Here is an 18,431-nt window from a genome sequence, read left to right as displayed (position 1 = left end):
AAGCCCAGGAGTGATTTTGGCTCTATCAGAGCCAAAATCACTCCCTTTGACATCACTAGTGATGTCAGTGGGGCCGGACCCAGACGGTAGGCGTTCCCATGGGAACGCCTCCGTCTGGCAGCCACGCCCCCGGCACACCCACTCACCATCGACAGCACGCCCCCTTTGGTGCGAGACCCCGAGCGACGGATTCCCCGTCGCTCGCCGGGTCTCGCGCATGCGCACGACGGAGCTCCCTCCATCGTGCGCATGTGCCCTTAGGCACCATCGGACACTTATGTGTCCTGCTGGGGATACATCTCACCGGACTGCAGGACTAAGGCGCTGGGATCAAATATTTGGTCACAGCACTGGCAGTGGCTTAACTAGGGTATATGGAGCCCAGGACAAGTTTAAAAATGGACGCCCCCCTATGTGCGTGTGACAAAAATGGGCGTGGACACTTAAAAATGGGGAGTGTCAACATGACACACATCCCTATCTCGTCACTCTGAACATTTCTTTCCATTCCATATGCACCTTAATGCAGTGCCCCTTATACAGTCCCCCCTCTGCAGTGCCCCCAGTAGTGGTCCCTCTTATGCAGGCCCCCAGTAGTACCCCTTATACAGTACCCCAAGTATACAATGTCCCCAGTAGTGATCCCTCTTATGCAGGCCCTTAGTAGTGCCCCTTATACAGTACCCCTAGTAGTGGTCCCCCTTATGCAGTCACCCATTAGTTCCCATTATACGGTGCCCCCAGTAGTGATCCCCCATATGCAGTGCCCCTTACACAGTTCCCCCTGTCGTAGTCCTTCTTATGCAGCCCGCCATTAGTTCCCCTTATACGGTGCCCCCAGTAGTGGTCACCCTTATGCAGATCACAGTAGTGGTCCCACTTATGCAGGCCCTCAGTAGTGATCCCCCTATCCAGTAACAGTCCCCAGTACAGCCCCCCCGATGCAGTGCCCCCAATAGTAGTTACCTCCATACGTTAGTAGTAGTCCCTAGTAGAGGTCACCTCCCCCCCTGATGCAGTACCCCCATTAGACAAACACACAAGTAAAAAAAATAAAAAAACTAACTTTAATCCCTGCTCCTGCTCACGCCGCCGTCCACACCACCGCAGTCCTCCCGGGCAGGCGCACTCTGCATTATGGGAGAGACGTCATGACATCTCTCCCATAACCCACTACAGAAGCTGGAAGGCGGAGCTCATGAGTGAGCTCCAGCCCAGCTCTTGCAGTGGGCGCAGCAGCAGACAATGAGAGTCTGTCTGACTCTCATAGGCTGCTGTAAATGCACTGGCGGCTCTATGGGCTATCCTGAGCCCGCCTCCCACCCTTCGCCTGGTGCTATTAGGTAAGCGCTCAGGGGGAGAGAAGGGGCGCGGCTGTGCAGCACAGGACAGTGCTGGGCGCAGGGAAGCCTAGCGCCGGTCCTGAGTAAATGCTGACCGCACTCAGGAGCTCACTCAGAGCCACTCGCGAGCGCACAGCGATCGCAAGCAGCTCGATGTTTGCGTATGCACTGCGTCCAGCAGGTGCATGTGCGAGACCAGCTGAGCGACTGAAGGTCAGTTGCTACGTGGCTCACAACAAGACGGGACGGCTGTCGATGTTGATTGACAGCTCGCCCTGTTTTGTGGGCAGACAAACGCATGCGTTCCCTTAGGAACGTCTGGCATTTTTAGGAGGGGTTACTGACATCACTAGTGATGTCAGTAGTGGAGTTCCTGCTCTATTAGAGCAGGAAGTACACTCGGGCTTGCGGCAGCTAGACCCTACTCCAGGGTCTCGTCGCAAGCCCGACGGTCATGATAATTATGACTGTCTCCAGCCCGCTCGCACAAGCTGTGGATGGTCACCCACAGCTTTGCAAGTGGCCGGAGAAAGAAAAAAAAAACACCTGCCCACATGCAGCGCGAGTGGCCGCCAGCAGCGACCAACTCTGAATGAGCTCCTCACTGCGGTCGACACTACACTGTTTAACTAGGATGGGCCAGTACCGTGGCCGGCGGTGCGGGGGCGTCACCGGCCCTGCTCTAGTTACGCTACTGAGCACTGGGCATCGCCCTGGACATCAGCTCCCCCCTCTGCCGGGCCTGTCAGATGGTGCCCAGGGCAAGGTGCCCCACACGCACCCCCTTATTACGCCACTGCCGGTGTACCAGCTTTCTGAGAGAATCCAGAAACATACTGAATAGTCTGGGGCTGGTTAATGTGATGGCAGGAGGACACCACGCTAAGTGTATCTCCCTGCTATAGTGTTACCCCCTCCTCCCTATAACCAGCCTTGTGCTGGATAATGTGATGGAAGGAGGACACCACGCTAAGTTGGTCTCCCTGCTATAGTGTTACCCCCTTCCTCCCTATAACCAACCTAGTGCTGGTTATCGGAAGAAAAGGTGAACCCCACACAGATTTTTTTTCCTGTATTCCAATACCAGACCATGCTCAGAGGTTTAGGGAAAGACCCCAATTGTCAAATTTGTTGACCAACGCTATTTAACCCTTGAAAAACTACAGATAATTATTCAAAATTAAGAAACCTGGTGCATGTGCCCACATTACTGCCCTATTTATGCCCAAATCCTTGCTGGTCAAGGCAAATGGCAAGTGGGTTATATGTACTAGACCACCCTCTGTGGGTTTCAAGTGTAACATTTGATGACCGAAGCTAGTTAACCCCTGCACAACTACAGCTTCTTATTCAAAATGAGATAATCTGGTGCCTGTGCCCGCTTTACTGCCCTATTCATGCCAAAATCCTTGTTGGTCAAGGCAAATGACAAGTGGGTCATATGTACCAGACCACCCTCTGTGGGTTTCAAGTGTAACATTTGATGACCGAAGCTAGTTAACCCCTGCACAACTACAGCTTCTTATTCAAAATTACAAATTCTGGAGCCTGTGCCCGTTTACTGCCCTATTCATGCCAAAATCCTTGTTGGTCAAGACAAATGACAAGTGGGTCATATGTACCAGACCACCCTCTGTGGGTTTCAAGTGTAACATTTGATGACCGAAGCTAGTTAACCCCTGCACAACTACAGCTTCTTATTCAAAATGAGATAATCTGGTGCCTGTGCCCGCTTTACTGCCCTATTCATGCCAAAATCCTTGTTGGTCAAGGCAAATGACAAGTGGGTCATATGTACCAGACCACCCTCTGTGGATTTCAAGTGTAACATTTGATGACTGAAGCTAGTTAACCCCTGCACAACTACAGCTTCTTATTCAAAATGACAAAATATAGTGCCTGTGCCCGCTTTTCTGCCCTTTACATGCCCAAATCCTTATTGTGCCAGGAAAATAATAATTGTAGACTGTGTAAGGGACATAATTCTTTGTTTACATAGCATTAGTTTAGTGATCTAACTTTATTTAAATATTTAACTGTAACATTTTCTGAATAAGAAGCTGGAGCTTGAATAAGAAGTGAATAAGAAATGAATAAGAAGTGAATAAGAAATGAATAAGAAGCCAACTTCAGCCTCGTCACATACACACACATATTACACTATCTGTGTGATGTGCTTTTAAAGTAAGCACTAGGAGTGGGTGGAGAGAGAGGAAAGGGGAAGAGCTAGGACAGGGAGTACACAATCTCGCTAGTATATTCTATTTGCTCGCAGGTCGGGATCCTCCTCCTAACTGCAACCGGAAAGGGGGAGAGACCGGATAGGAGGCTGCGTGTTGCTACTGCTGAGTGGCGTGCTGCTCACTGCTGTGCTGTCTGCGTGCTGGTAGTGCTAGTGAGCCGGACAGGAGGTGTTAGTAAATTGTGTGGATCCGTGAGAGCAGAGCGCCAAGCGGCCGAACACGGGCATCCGCCGAGAGGCTGTCAGCGCTGCAGGTGAGACCCCACGAGGCAGAGCCGTGAGAGCGCGAGGGGGCGACCGGTCTGGGTGTTCCAGGAGAGACACGTGGGGGGAGGGAAGTGAGACGCAGATGCCCGGGGAGTGCTGATGCTCCGGCACTTATAGGCGGCAGCAGCAGAGCTGAAGGCCGCGGCGTGGTGAGTGGGCTCTAGAGAACGTGCTCCGTGGGGTTACAATGCGAGATCATGGAGGCGGCTCTGGGTGTCCCGGGCTCGGTACTCTGTCCCTGCTATGTGGAGGGGCACACATTGACATTCCAAATAATAAATAAATACCTGATAGTGCAGGATATGTGAATTAGATGCAGCTGTGAAAGCGGTACTGCAAATAACCCCTAAAACTTATAAAGTAAAAGAACAATCATATAATAGCGCAAGAAAAAAATTGAATGTTAAATAAAATGTTACTGTCTTGTGCCACCTACGGTTGGTGGCACAAGTTAGATTGGTAATCAATGCAGATGAAGCAGTAACTTGGACAGCCCGTGCCAATATTAAGTTGAATGATAATGCAATATGGACTTTGTGGGTCAGTGGCATCCTCTGTAAATGTGCCACCCTGTGCATTTGCAGATGGAATTCCACTGGAAAGGGCGACGTGGAAGCTGCAGTTTAGGTAGTGACAGGACACAAGGGGCCACATCAACTAGACGTAAAGGGGTTATGACTATATACTTTCAATATTTAACAAACAGCGGTAATCTAATATTACCTCTGTATTTCACTATCGCTCTTGCCATCTTTATATGGCGAGAGCGATAGAGTCCCCATTGCTGGCAATGGAGACCCAGCAGCAAGCCTCTCCAGCTTCAGCGAAGGATTCCAGGCCTGCCGGGTCCCTGCCAGGTGAAAGTATGTGCATGACACAGAAACCAGTTGCTCGCGGAAATAGGCTGTCAGTAACAGAGCAGAAGACGCAGCTATAGAGGTAAGTGTCAGTGCAATACTAAACAAAATATGGTGTTTAGGTTCGTTCTGAAATGGGGCCCTGGTTTCCGTAATTCAAGGAGACTTTCTTCTCTATGCTGAGCTGCAGAGTCCCAGGGGCACACATTAATTACATTTGGTAAGTACCGGGCAATGGTTAAATGTGTTTCATTTTGCCTGGTGGCAACTTCCTCAGTGTGATACTGTGAACAGTGCACTGTTCACGGAGGACATTGCCACAAGGCAATGAAATGCATTTGGCTGTTGCCAGGTATTTATCTGGTACTTGTCTGCAACTCATTCTGCTGTGATATATTTTACTTTATGAAGAGTGGGATTGGGCACTGGGATCTGTATATACTGATATAGGTTATGCTTATCTTGCAGAAGCTGTTGGTGAGCAGCGTGCTTAATAGACTGATCCAGCTCTGCCTGAGATATATTCCTGGCTACAGAGGATTAACGGGGGCATCTGGGGGCAAACGCAGACAAGCATGACTGCCCCAAGCCATCAAGGTTAGTAGATTTTAGATGGTGCAGAGTATGTGGTTATAGGAATGCTGCCTGGTGCTTTCTTCCTGATCCTGTCATCTAACTGGTTAAAAAAAAAAATCTTTCCATAAAATATATATATATTTCTACTTCAGGGTCCATAGGGTATCCACAGGATACCTTGGGGGTATAGGTAATGACGTTAGTTTTCAGCCTCCCAGGATGCATCTGGGTCCCTCTCCTATACCCCGTCCCCGGGCCAAGGCATCTCAGTTTCGTCGGTGCCTGGCCGGAGTCGGAGGCACTGTGCAGAGGGGGGCTATGAAGAGCCCCTGAAGTTTCTTTTAAAGGCAGCGCTGGCTGCACATCTGGGAGTACAGCATGGACAGTCAGTACTGACGTCCATGCTTTCTCCCCTACACCCTGCCGGTACCAGAACGCCGGTACTGATCCGGGGATGCTGGTAGACATCTGGGGTCATGGCTAGCGGTGTCCCCAGATGTTTTGGACCATGGCCGGATCCAAGGGGATGCAGGTAAGCAGCGGGGTCCCGCGGTGGGTCCCCGCTGGTCACATGGTCCTGAGTCCCCAGGCAGGGGGCTCCCTGGGGACTGGCTGCAGCGTGGAGCCAGGCGACCAACCTGCTTCAGTTCGCCCGGTGCTAGTCGCAGTGCATGTTCCAATTTTCCAGAGGGGCCTGGGTTTCTATTCCATTCTATTTTTGGTGCAGAAACCCAATGGGTCTTACCGTTCAATACTAAACCTAAAGGCCCTCAGCAAGTCCTTGAGGTTGCCTCTGTTTCGGATGGAGACCCTGCGGTCCATTATTCTGGCACTGGAACCTGGGGACTACATGGTGTCATTGGACATCCAGAACGCTTACCTGCATGTCCCTATTCTTTTGCGCCATCAGCAGTTCCTCAGATTGGCAATCTTCTGACGATTGCGGTACTGCAACGTCACGGCTGGTTGACAAACTGGCAGAGGTCCACTCTCACCCCGTCTCAGAGGATCCTGCACCTCGGGGCCTTATTGGACTCCAGGCAGCAGTGGATCTTTATGATGGAGGAAAAGATCCTTGCTTTGTAGTTAAGGGTGCGCAGTTGTCTGCAGTGTCGTCGAGTGTCGATACACTTGGCAAAGAGGTTATTGGGCTCAATGGTGTCGGTATTCGACATGGTGGAGTACGCCCAATTTCACTCCAAACCTCTGCTGCTATTGATCCGGTCCAGATGGAATGGATTGCCTCAGTGTCTCAAGTCCCAGACGATGGGGCTCACTCCGGATGTTCGCCTGTCTCTAACCTGGTGTTTGCAGACAACCCACCTCAACAAGGGTAGCCCGTTCTGGGTGACGAACTGGGTCCTGTTAACAAAGGACGCCAGTCTCCGGTGCTGGGGAGCTGTCACGGGTCCACAGTTGTTTCAGGGCAGGTGGACTCGGGCGGTAGCGGAGCTTCCAATAAACATTTTGGAGCTCCATGCGGTGTCAAGAGCTCTCCAGCGGGCACAGCCGGTTCTCCAGGGTCACCCTGTGCAGGTCCCGTCGGACAACGCCACCACGGTGGCCTATTTAAACCAGCAAGGAGGAACCGGGAGAGTGGTCTTTATACCAGGACGTCTTTCGGAGTCTGGTGGACAAGTGGGGTCTTCCAGAGATAGACCTCATAGCGTCCCGGCACAACAACAAGTTGCCGGTGTACGGGTCTCGAACAGGAGACGAAAAGGCGTCTCTGGTGTATGCCCTGTCCGTCTAGTAGACGTTCCAGTTTGCCTACCTTTTCCCTCCGTTTTCCCTTCCGCGGGTATTACGGAAATTCAAATCAAGAAGGAGGTACGCTACTGTTGATAGCTTCCGAGTGGCCCAGACGGCACTGGTTCTCCGACCTCCAGAGTCTGTCAGTAGACGTTCCTCTGAGGTTACCATTACGACCGAATCTGCTGTCATAGGGTCCTTGTCTTCACCCGGACCTGACTCGGTGTGGCTGTTGAAACGGTCATGCTAAGGTCCAGAGGGTTTTTCTAGCTCCGTGGTGCAAACCATACTAAGAGCTCGTAAACCTTCCTCGGCAAGAATCTACCATCGTGTGTGGCATACTTTCTTCCGGTGGTGTAGACCTAGAGGGTATTCCCTTAGGGAGTTCCGCCTGTCTAGGGTGTTGGCTTTCCTACAGGCTGGACTGGATCATGGGCTTCGCCTGGCTTCTCTGAAAGTGCAGGTGTCTGCCCTGTCAGTCTGGTTTCATCGTAGGATTGCTGCGCTCTCTGATGTGCACACCTTTATGCGAGGTGTTCTTCGCATTCAGCCACCTTTTGTTCCACCGTTGGCGCCTTGGAATTGGGCTGTGGTCCTGAGAGTTCTCTAGGGACCGCCGTTTGAACCACTGGACTCAGTGGACTTTAAATGGCTTACAGCTGAAACCATATTCCTTCTGGCCATTGCCTCGGCCAGATGGATTTCGGATTTAGGGGTTCTCTCTTGTAGACCCCCTTTTCTGATTTTTCATAGGAATAGGGCGGTGCTTCGCACTCGTCCGAGATTCCTTCCCGAAGTGGTATCCAGTTTTCACATCAATGAAGAAATTGTTGTGCCGGCTTTCAATTCACCTGGACTTTCAGTGGGTGACGCCACTTGGGATGTTGTGCGGGCATTGAGAATTTATGTTGACCGCACTTCTTCTTTTAGGAAGTCGGACGCCTTGTTTGTCCTCTATGGCTTCCGTAAAAAGGGTTGGCCTGCTTCAAAGTAGACTTTGGCAGGCTGGATTCGTATGGCAATTTCAGAAGCATATCTTCATGAAGGTCTTCCAGGTCCCTCCTTGGTGAGGGCTCATTCAATTAGGTCTGTGGGTCCTTCGTTTGTGAGGTATTACGCTTTTGACATATTTGCCTCTCAGGATGCTTCCTTCGGGCGGCGGATTCTCCTCTCAGCACAGGAGCGTCCCCACCCTTAAAGGATACTGCTTTGGGACATCCTCAAGGTATCCTGTGGATACCCTATGGACCCTGAAGTAGAAAATATGAGATATGGTAAGAACTTACCCTTGTTATCTCTATTTCTACAAAGTCCATAGGGTTCCACAGGACTCCCACCCTGGCGCACCTGTACTGCAGATGGGCTTTATTCTGGTCACCGGTTTGTCCGTCTCCCTATGGTGAGAATGTGATTCTTGTGAGTGTCCAGATTTTTTTCTTCTCTCTCTTTCTTCTCCTCCTCCGGCCTATGGCTTGTGACTTAACTGAGATGCCTTGACCTGGGGCGGGGTATAGGAGAGGGACCCAGATGCATCCTGGGAGGCTGAAAACTTTAACTCTGTGGTGCCTGAAGACTGACGTCATCACCTATACCCCCAAGGTATCCTGTGGAACCCTATGGACTTTGTAGAAATAGAGATAACAAGGGTAAGTTCTTACCATATCTCATATTATATATATATATATATATATATATATATATATATATATATATATATATAATTTTTTTTAAGTTTAGAACATACGAGGGCTGATTGAAAAATGAAACAGATTTATTTATTTTATTCAGAATCCGATGACTCCACATGATCTGAACATTTATCATTTACAAAGTAGCGTCCTTCACATTCAAAGACTGTTCTGTGACATCACTTATCTGTTGAGGACTTCTTTCCGCACAGTTTTTTTTTTTTTTTTTCAGGGTTGGGAATGCCCAGAAATCACAGGGCGCTAAGTCCGGCCTATATGAAGGGTTTCTTCCTCAATGGGTTTTCATGATGTTTGCATCTTATTTACCATTAATTGTCTGTCCACGGGGATCATACCGTGCACATCAAAGAACAGCAGAAGCATGACTTTACATGCTGAAGGAATAGTACAGAATTTTTTGGGTGGAGGCGAATTTGCGTGTTTCCATACACTGGACTGTTTGGATTCTGGATCATAATGACAAATCCACGATTCGTCACACGTCCCAATCAATGTCAGGAAATCCGGTATCCTCTCTGACATTCGAACAGTGTTCTTGCACGATTCAACTCGTTGTCGCATCTGCTCTTCTGAGAGATTTCTGGGTACCCTCCTGGCACACACGCGATTCATTTTCAGTTCTTGCCACAATATGCTGAACCCGTTCCAATGAGATGCCAAGTGAAGCTGAAGGTTCGTGTAAAGTTAACCTTTCTTTTTGCAACGTCTCCGCAGCTTTGGCAATGTTGGCATCTGTAACCGTGGTGGATGGTCTCCCAGAATGCGCATTGTCAGTCACTCGCGTATTACCCTCTTCGAAATGCTTCCACCACCGAAATACTGCAGCACGGCTAATTTTCTCCACTGTTTGTTTGCCGTAGCAATTCATGAGTTTCATTTCCGCTTGTTAAAGTTTAACACAAAATTCAATCGCACATCTCTGGTGTAATCTTACAGACATGTCTTCCTCCTCCGCCATGACGAAACTTACGAAGATCTTCCACTCGCTGTGACCAAACAAAGAATACTACGGCAGGCTAACCGCAGGTTCAGACACATCGATGTATGAGCTTCGCAATAACCAGCATAGCGTTGCCACGTCTACCTGTGGGACAGAAAAACAGAGGCAGTCTCATTACTTTTCAATCAGCCTTTGTATATACTTGGGAGATATCTCGCACCCCACCATGTCCAAAGGCCACCATTGTAAAATTATCTACCACACCCCAGTGTTAATAAATCTCCAGTGGCATTACCCACCTATACCCTATCAGTACTCAATGCTGAAGCTGAACAGTGTTCGGGTAAATAAGTTTCCTTCCTCTCACTTTTTATCCCAGAGATATCGGCAGGAGGAAATCTGTTCTGCACATATGCAGAATGGACTTCCTCAGTTATAGCCGGGGAGATTTAGACATGGTACAGCCTCGTGAATGTATAGTGTTCCCGCTAGAATGCAGGCAGGGCGCAGACTCGTGGGTAGGGCCTTTTCTGGCGCACATGCTCCCAAAAAGGGGGAATGGCTGACCAGGAAGGGGGCGTATCCCTGTTTCGGTTGGCCACTAATTCGGCAAGTTTCTCAGCGCTTCCCACACGGGAGGTTATCTTTGGGACATCCCCATTATCTATGCTCCAGTGTCCCCTAGTGCAGTGGTTCCCAAACTTTATTTGAACCGCGGTGCCCTAGATTATCAGAATTGTTTTCACGGCACCCCTAAGCCAAAAGTAATTGAGAAATTCAGAAAAAAAAATGTAAAGTAGTAGAGTGAATTGTGCTTTTACCTGTCATCCTTAAGTTCAGTTATGTGGTGGTGGACAGGTTTGCGTTTGTCGACATATTTACATTACATTGACCAAAACGAATTTGAGTTGGTGCTGGACCACCAACCTGAAGCACCCCTGCAAGTGTCCCAAAGCACCCCAGGGTTCCACGGCGCACAGTTTGCAAACCACTGCCCTAGTGGATGAAGTAGAAAATAGGATTTTGGTACTTACCGATAAATTCCTTTCTCAGATTCCACAGGGGACACTGGATGCCCACCAAGCACTGCTTACCTGCCTTCTTGTTTTTGGCTCGTTATTTTCTAGTTGGACGCGGTTCCTCTGCGTTCTATTATTGTGTGACTGCAGTGGGTCACTGTTCTCCTTCAGTCGGTCTTTTGCCGTTCTGTGGACTTCTCCAACTCCTCGTCTTGCTTTTGTTCAGTCTCCTCTTGGGCTCAGTTTCTTAACTGGGGCTGATGGGGCATAGAGGGGGAGGAGCCAGTCACACTTCTAAACGATTTAAAGTGCCAGGCTCTACTCTACCACCGTCTATACCCCATTGTCTATGCTCCAGTGTCCCCCTGTGGAATCTTAGAAAGGGATTTATCGGTAAGTACCAAAATCCTATTTTCTCCCTGGGCACTTCTGGTTGGCTGCTATTAGTGTTCATTCTAGCCTCATGATTGGTCAATCACTCTAAGGGGCATGCCCAGTCCTCACAGAGATGCTAGGCTGCCCCCAAACTCTCACTGTGAACAGATGTCTGGTACATGTGCCCGGCATCTATGCACCCTCTGGACAGTGCTCCCCACCCATCCCCCCTGGAAGCTGGGACAGGGAGAGACGCAGGCTTGACGGCATCGACTTGTGATCAGCAGTGCGCCTCCATAAGGTTAGGGCGCGTTTAGTGTTTTAAAGTTGAGCGTGGTGCCCCACTGGAATAGCCTAGCGGGAATGGTAGCTGTTATAGACTGGGCTGAAAGAACAGGGAGGAGGCTTATTACGCCATCCTGAGCTTGCAGAAACTTTGAGAAGCTAAATGGAAAGCTAACCTTTTCGTGCTTCCCTGAATCGCTCTCCTCATACTAGTGTATGGGGAAGCGGTATGTACACTAATCAGGGGCACTGCCGGGAAAGCTGCAATTTCTCCATGGTAACCTTTTCTCTGAATGGGACGAAGCAGTAAAAAACCATGTTATAACAGTGGGAGAGTGATAAAGGGCTTTTCATTGGTGCATGAATAGACCCCTAAATATATTGGAACATCTTTAGTTCACTGAAAGTTTTATATATTATGTGATCAATTTGGGGTGATTGTCTTCTAAGGTTACACTTTTGTACTTGAGTAGGTTATGTTCAACTTGTTTGTGTTTGCTGATGGTTATAGGAGCACACATCCACTTATTCTCCATGTGGAATACAGCTTTTTTTTTTCTCTTATACGCATTTCTTTGTGAATAATTTATATGATCAAATTCTAGGATACAGGAAAGTCTTATAACTACAGCAGCTATGACCTAATTCTCTGCATAAACTCTGTATAAATATGTATGTTTTTCTTCCATTTTACCCAGACCCATGGTCTCAAGAGGACATGCTTTATCTCATTCAATCCATGAAGACCACTATCCCTGCCAAGGACAACACAAAGTACACAGTCAGAGTCTCCCACTTGGACTGGGACAAACTGGCATTTAAGAACTACACTGGATCAATGTGTCGCCAAAAGTGGTCCGAAATTTCTAATCAGGTGGGTAGAGATGTTAACGAGATCGTGTTCATTGAATTATAAATTGAGAAGGTTAGAGGGGCTTGGTACGGGATGCTTGTGCTCTAGATCCTGGCGCTCAGAATCCTGACAGTGTTCCCGACAGGGTTAGGACATCGACATCTGTCGGTAAGTTTCCTAACCCTCCCTCCCCACTGCCTAAACACCCCTGTCTAGTGCCTTAATCGTCCCACTAGTGTGGAGGTGGGCAATAAGTGCCCCCCCCAGCTGTTGTAGAACTACACATCCCAGCATGCTCTGCCAGTTTTGTTATTTTTCCATCTAAAACTGTTGCAAGGCCTGTTGGGATGTGTAGTTCAACAGCAGCTGGAGGGCCACTATTGCCCACTCCTGCTCTAGGGCCTAACCCTCCCCCCTAACCCCACTACTTACCGTTGGGATGCCAGCGCCGGGATTCTGACTGGTGTCGGATTCCAGTGCCGGCATTCTGACAGCCGGTACTAAAACTACATCCCGTTCAGAGAGTCTATGTATTTATCAAGTGCACTTGTTGGCTATACGCAATGGACGCAGTCACTTTGTGGGTTGAGACCATTTTCATCTTAAACCTTCTCTAGGAACTAGTGAAGTAACTGAGGCCCTTCAGTGATGTTCCTAATGAATTGACAGGCTGCATACTCATGTATACTGATTCAGTAACAAAATGGCTGCCTCCACTGTAGGTAAGGGAGCACACGCACTTCTATAATAAAACTTGTAATCTGATTTCTTATGGTACAGCTTCAGTGTTCATTTGGAAAATGTGTGCATCATTAAAGGAAATTACACAAGTAATGTAAATTAATATGGGTGTTAGAAGTCTTTTTTTTTTTTTTTTTGGATTTGTGTTGTGTTTAATGAGAACTGCCTACAACTTTACTAATATTCTTATTAAGCGGTAGATTAGCCCAACTTTTGTGTATTGTATGTCAGGAGGCTAGTCACCTAGCAATCACTGTTGTGCCTGGTTGCAAGTCTCCCAATAAATGCTTAAGGCAGGTGGAAGTTAAAAAAAAAAAAACCTAGCTTCTTTGCCTGAACACAGTGCTTCAGGGGCAATCCTGAGCGGCCTTGCAGATCTAATCCCTACATTTCTGAAATTCCCTAATTTGGTAGATTCAGGTTTGTACATGCTTCATTGAAGAGTTAATGTCCCACCTTCAAGCCCGTATGTCTTTTTCTTGCGCCAGTGCAGTGCTGCAAGAAAGTCACTACATTAAAAGCTATTACTGTATATATACTCGAGTATAAGCCTAGTTTTTCAGCACATTTTTTGTGCTGAAAAAGCCCCCCCTCGGCTTATACTCGAGTAATGCTCCAGGACCAGCGGGCCGCAGTGAGGACTGTGTCTCTGTGACACAGCTGCACCGCGTGTGTAGCGCTGTCCGGACGGAGTTCGGTCAGCACTACATAGTGCCAAACACACAGGGGGCACTACCGGGGGGGGGGGATATTACTACTGGGGGCACTACCGAGGGGGGGGGGTGGTTTACTACCGGCGGCACTACTGGGGGGGGGGCGGGGCGGGGGGGGGGGGTGTTACTACCAGTAGCTGCTGCATTTCCCACCCATGGCTTATACTCGAGTCAATAAGTTTTCCCAGTTTTTTTGTGGTAAAATTAGGTGCCTCAGCTTATATTCGGGTCGACTTATACTCGAGTATATACGGTAGTTCAAAGGCAAACAGGTTGGTTTTGCCTTTAACATCTACTGACTATCTCGCCAGAATTGCGCTGGGTCCTGCAAATCGCGGGCTATTACATTTAACCCTATGTATTGTATTGTTCTTCAGCCAAACAAACTGCTTTATTCAGTCACTTTCAAAGGATCACAAGTAATCAAAAATATATAGTACACACGAGGAGATATATTTATTTATTATTTTTTTTCTATGTATGTATCTGTGACACAAATGCATACGTAAATGTTATTGCTGAATGTTGTGTGTGAGAGAAATGTCGTTTGTCAAGATGGGCTGTCTCAGTGGCATGATGCCACCTAGAGGATACTGCTGGGTACTAAAGTAGATTGTTTTGGTAGACAGGACTGCAAATGGAAAAACCTTCATGTGATCTCACTGTCTAGTATTGGGAACAACTGTGAGAAATCAAACACCTTTTTTATTTTGAATTTCTCAATAACAAACTTAAACGTAGGGGTGCCGTGAAAACAATGCTGATACTCTAGGGCGCCTAGATTCAAAAAAGTTTGGGAACTACTGTACAAAATAACAAAAACGAGCGCTGTTAAACTGTGGTCAATAAAACAAAGCATATGGACCCGTTATTTCCATTTAAAAATACCGCTTTCTGTGCAGTGAAATTAACACTTAGGGTCTTATTCAATTGTGTGCGATAAGTGCCGTTTTCACTGTAAAGTATTGCACCCATGAATTTCAGACTGGGTGGAAAAAAAAATAAAAAGCAAAATCCCTATTTTTGCCTAAAAATTTGGGTATTTCTTACAAAACCCCTTTGGACACTCCCTAATGATGATTACCCCAAAATGTTTTCGTAATTTGGGGAAAAACGACTTGTCAAATTTTGGGTGAAACAATTAATAAAAAGATGAAAATGGGTTTAACGTGATCTGGTATTTCTGGGGGGGGGGGGGGTGGCTATATGGATGCGTCTTGTGTTTTACACATTGCACATGGTTGCAGCAGCAGTTTTTTATTATGGTTTTTAAAAGTGCTTTTACGACACGAAAAATATTCCCATTTTATCGTACCCCCAATTTAAGTGGAACAGTAATTTCCTGGGGAAAAAATTAGCTTTCTATAATTTTTTTAACATTGTTACAAATACGCAAATTACCGCCAACTGATGCAATTTAAGTACCCTAATTACGACCAAGAATACGCTTCTAAATTACCAATCTAAGTCAGCCATTTTTTTTTTTTGCCTGTATCTTTTTTTTTTTTTTTTATCACAAGGAAATCAATATATTTGAATAATCAGTACAATAGAAAAAAACTTTCCTTAAGCCAAGTAGTGCGGTTTTAGGTTGATGTTTTTTAATTACTTGTATGTAGTAAAATTTTGGATAAGCTTATGCAATGTCATCTGCAGATCAGGAAGTTTCGTACACTTACAGAGTTAATTCTGGATACAGAAGAACAAGTTAAGAACTCGAACAAAGAAAAGAAAGTGAAGGTTAGTGGTATTTCTGGCTATAGAGAGATTTGGTCACAAGGACCCCAGAGCATTGTGCAAAAGAGTAACAGGACCTTTTCCCATGTAATCACTATGCATCAAGCAAACATAGGCAAATCATTGTGGATGTAGCAAAAGGGTGTGATACAAAATGTCGACATAGCATTTTCAGGTGTTTGTAACTCTAACCTTAAAATTAACTGGAAATGTTTTTTATATAGTGGTGCGTTTGTTACCACAGTCCTCTTGCATCCATTTGACAGAAGCTGTTGTTTTTTACATGTAGTATTCAGGGCTGTGGCACCTTGCTTGTCACTATTCCCCTTACATTACGACTCCGCACATCCATCTTTTGGAAATATTTAGTGCTGTTGTGAGCATTCAGATGTGAATGGCTGCAGATTGTTCTATCCTTGGATCGGTTGGTACCTAGCCAAATATTTCTTAATACATTTATTCATTATTGCCTCCCTAATTATAAAGTGTTCTATTTTTGATACATGCATGGAAATCTGTGGCTATGAGAAAATAAGTTACATTTTTAGGACATGTCTTATGACGAGGCAGTGACCAAATGGTGTATGTATGCGGCCACCATATGCCCTGGAACGGGGGGCAAGGAGGTGGATTCCCCCGGGAGGCAATCGGGAAGCCGACTGCCTAAATACCGGCAGCCGGCTTCCCGACTGTCTTATCCTGGCATGGGTGAAATGCCGGGCGTCTAGATATAGACGCCCGCATTTCCCCGACGCTGGGAGACCGGCGCCCGGCATCACGATCGTACTGATGCCGGGCGCCGCAAGCGGACAGCCGCGGGAGGGGAGGGTTAGGTTTAGGGCTCCCGGGGGGGACTTAGGGTTAGGCACCCCCCCGGGGGGGTTAGGGCTAGGCTAGGGGGAGGGAGGGTTAGGCACCCCCGGGGGAAACTTAGGGTTAGGCACCCCCCCGGGGGACTTAGGTTTTGGCAGCGGGGAAGGGGGTGGTTAGGCACTTAGAGGGGGGATTAGGGTTAGGCACTTGGGGGGGAAGTTAGGGTTAGGCACCCCTAAGGAGGGTTAGGGGGGTTAGGTTAGTGGATACTTGCCTATCCACGATCGGGATTTCCAGCGCTGTCGGGCTTCCGCTGCGTCGCACTCTGCTTCTGTCGGGCTGCCGCTGACGGGAATCGAACCGCCGGCCATGCGGCTGACGGTATTTCATACCAATTCCGATTCCCCTATCCCTCCCCGAACATTTTAGAGGTGCCAGTCTCACATTTGAGTGGAGCGGCGGCTCAGACGGTTAGGGGCTGTGCGTTATAGCAATGGGCTGCACAACCCCTGTACTGCACGTGGGAGGGGTAAGGTGCAGCCGGCTGTGCAGTCTATTGCTATAATGCACAGCACCTCCCTTCTGTTCCACTGATGCTGCCTACTCCTCCCTTGTGATTCTGCCCTTCTCTTCCGTGGTTGCGGCCTCCTCCTCCCCCGTGGTACTGCCTCTACTTCTACACAGCAACAGGTAAGTTGGAGGGGGGAAGAGCGTTAAAATTAAATTATATCTTGCTCCCACTCGACCTAAAAACTTACTGATGCCCCTGGCGGTCACTAACAAGTTCCCCGGTGGTCCCCCTGACCAGAAGTTGTTAAGCTCCTCAGGTTGCCTTACTGACACAATCTGGATAAATTCATTAAGCAAACTGCCACTGCTTGGTGTTGCTTGTCTAAGTACTTTATTAAAATGTGGTAAAATTATGGATTACGTTGTATTTTGCACCACATGAGAAACCACTGAAATATGACCTTTATCTACAGCTGATTTAAAGTCCTAATTTACAGTTAATTTTATGTCATGAAGAAGTGAATAGTTCATTCATGCATTTCTATCACAACTTTCCAGAAAAATACACCGCATCCCGGGAAGCCCCTGTCGCCCTATTTACGCTTCTTCATAGAGCACAAAGCGCAATATGAGAAGATGCATCCAGAAATGAGCCACATTGATCTATGCAAGACTTTGTCCCAAAAATATAAAGAGCTACCAGAAGAAGATAAGGTACAATATGTATGATTTCTAGAGGAGATGGCGTTGGTGAATAGGGAAAGAACGCCGTAAGATTTGCTGTAGTGTAGCTTGACCCCAGATGTCCTGTTTCCTTTCCAGATTAAATACATAGAAGATTTCCAGAGAGAGACACAGGAGTATGAACAGAATTTGGCTGAAATCAGGTGACTAATGTGTATGTGTATTGGCTGTGAAGCCTGTAGTTTCTAGTGTTGTTGTTTTTTTTTTTTTTTCTTTCATGATTATCATTTATGTTTACAGAGAAAAACTTGTCTCAGAAAATCCCGATGTAAGCACAAAAAGGAAGAGGCATCGGATTAGAAAAAGAAAAAATGATACGTCACCAACAACTGTTAAGGGTTATATCCATAACAAAATGATCTGCCAGGAAGCATCGCCGTAATTTGTTTGTTGTTGAAAATATCGTAAAACGTTTTGAATTACATTTTCCTCTCCTTTTGAGGATAGTTGTTTGTTTGTAGCCAAATTGAAACAATGTTTCGATTTCTGTAAACTGATCTATTATATTTTTATTGAGAGGGATCAAGATGATTTGATGTAACAGTGCGAACAGCATTGAATAAAATATAAAGGTGCAATAAAAATGAACCAAAACGGATACCACTGGTTGGTCTTGTGAACAAAGAATTTACTGTTAGCACAAAATGAAGGTACTAATTCGGAGACTGACGCAATGCAGATTACGCAGTTAAGCGATTAGTGATGGTCATTGCAAATGCATATGTTTTATAACCAATGTGGCTCGTGGTGAGGATTTAGTTGCAAAGTGATGGGCAAGGACCATTTAGGGGGGGACCCAGTCAAGATGCTGGTGGACGGGATGCCGGAATCCCGGTGCCTGAGAGAATGCTGACACCATTATCTCGAAGGGATCAAGATCCCGACCGCCGGCATCCCGTAGGTAAGTATGCGGATTAGGGTTAGCCCGGAGATGGGGGGGGGGGTTGGGCACCGC

The 18,431-nt window shown here is 47.3% G+C and overlaps 1 protein-coding gene across 1 annotated transcript; it reads left to right on the top strand.

The window, feature by feature from the left end:
* Window positions 1–3,608: 3,608 nt before the first annotated feature.
* Window positions 3,609–18,074, top strand: LOC148525616 (nucleolar transcription factor 1-A-like). The gene is made up of 7 exons (XM_088470726.1): window positions 3,609–3,839; window positions 5,178–5,306; window positions 12,064–12,239; window positions 15,329–15,412; window positions 17,291–17,446; window positions 17,555–17,619; window positions 17,717–18,074. Exons 2-7 carry the CDS (start codon window positions 5,285–5,287, stop codon window positions 17,856–17,858), a joined length of 645 nt encoding a protein of 214 aa, XP_088326852.1. The 5' UTR covers window positions 3,609–3,839; window positions 5,178–5,284; the 3' UTR covers window positions 17,859–18,074.
* The last annotated feature ends 357 nt before the right edge of the window (window positions 18,075–18,431 follow it).

This window comes from Taudactylus pleione, unplaced genomic scaffold (genome assembly GCF_031769625.1).
Source record: "Taudactylus pleione unplaced genomic scaffold, aTauple2 ptg000102l, whole genome shotgun sequence".
Classification (NCBI taxonomy): domain Eukaryota; kingdom Metazoa; phylum Chordata; class Amphibia; order Anura; family Myobatrachidae; genus Taudactylus; species Taudactylus pleione.
This window is presented reverse-complemented; position numbering and strand designations above follow the sequence as displayed.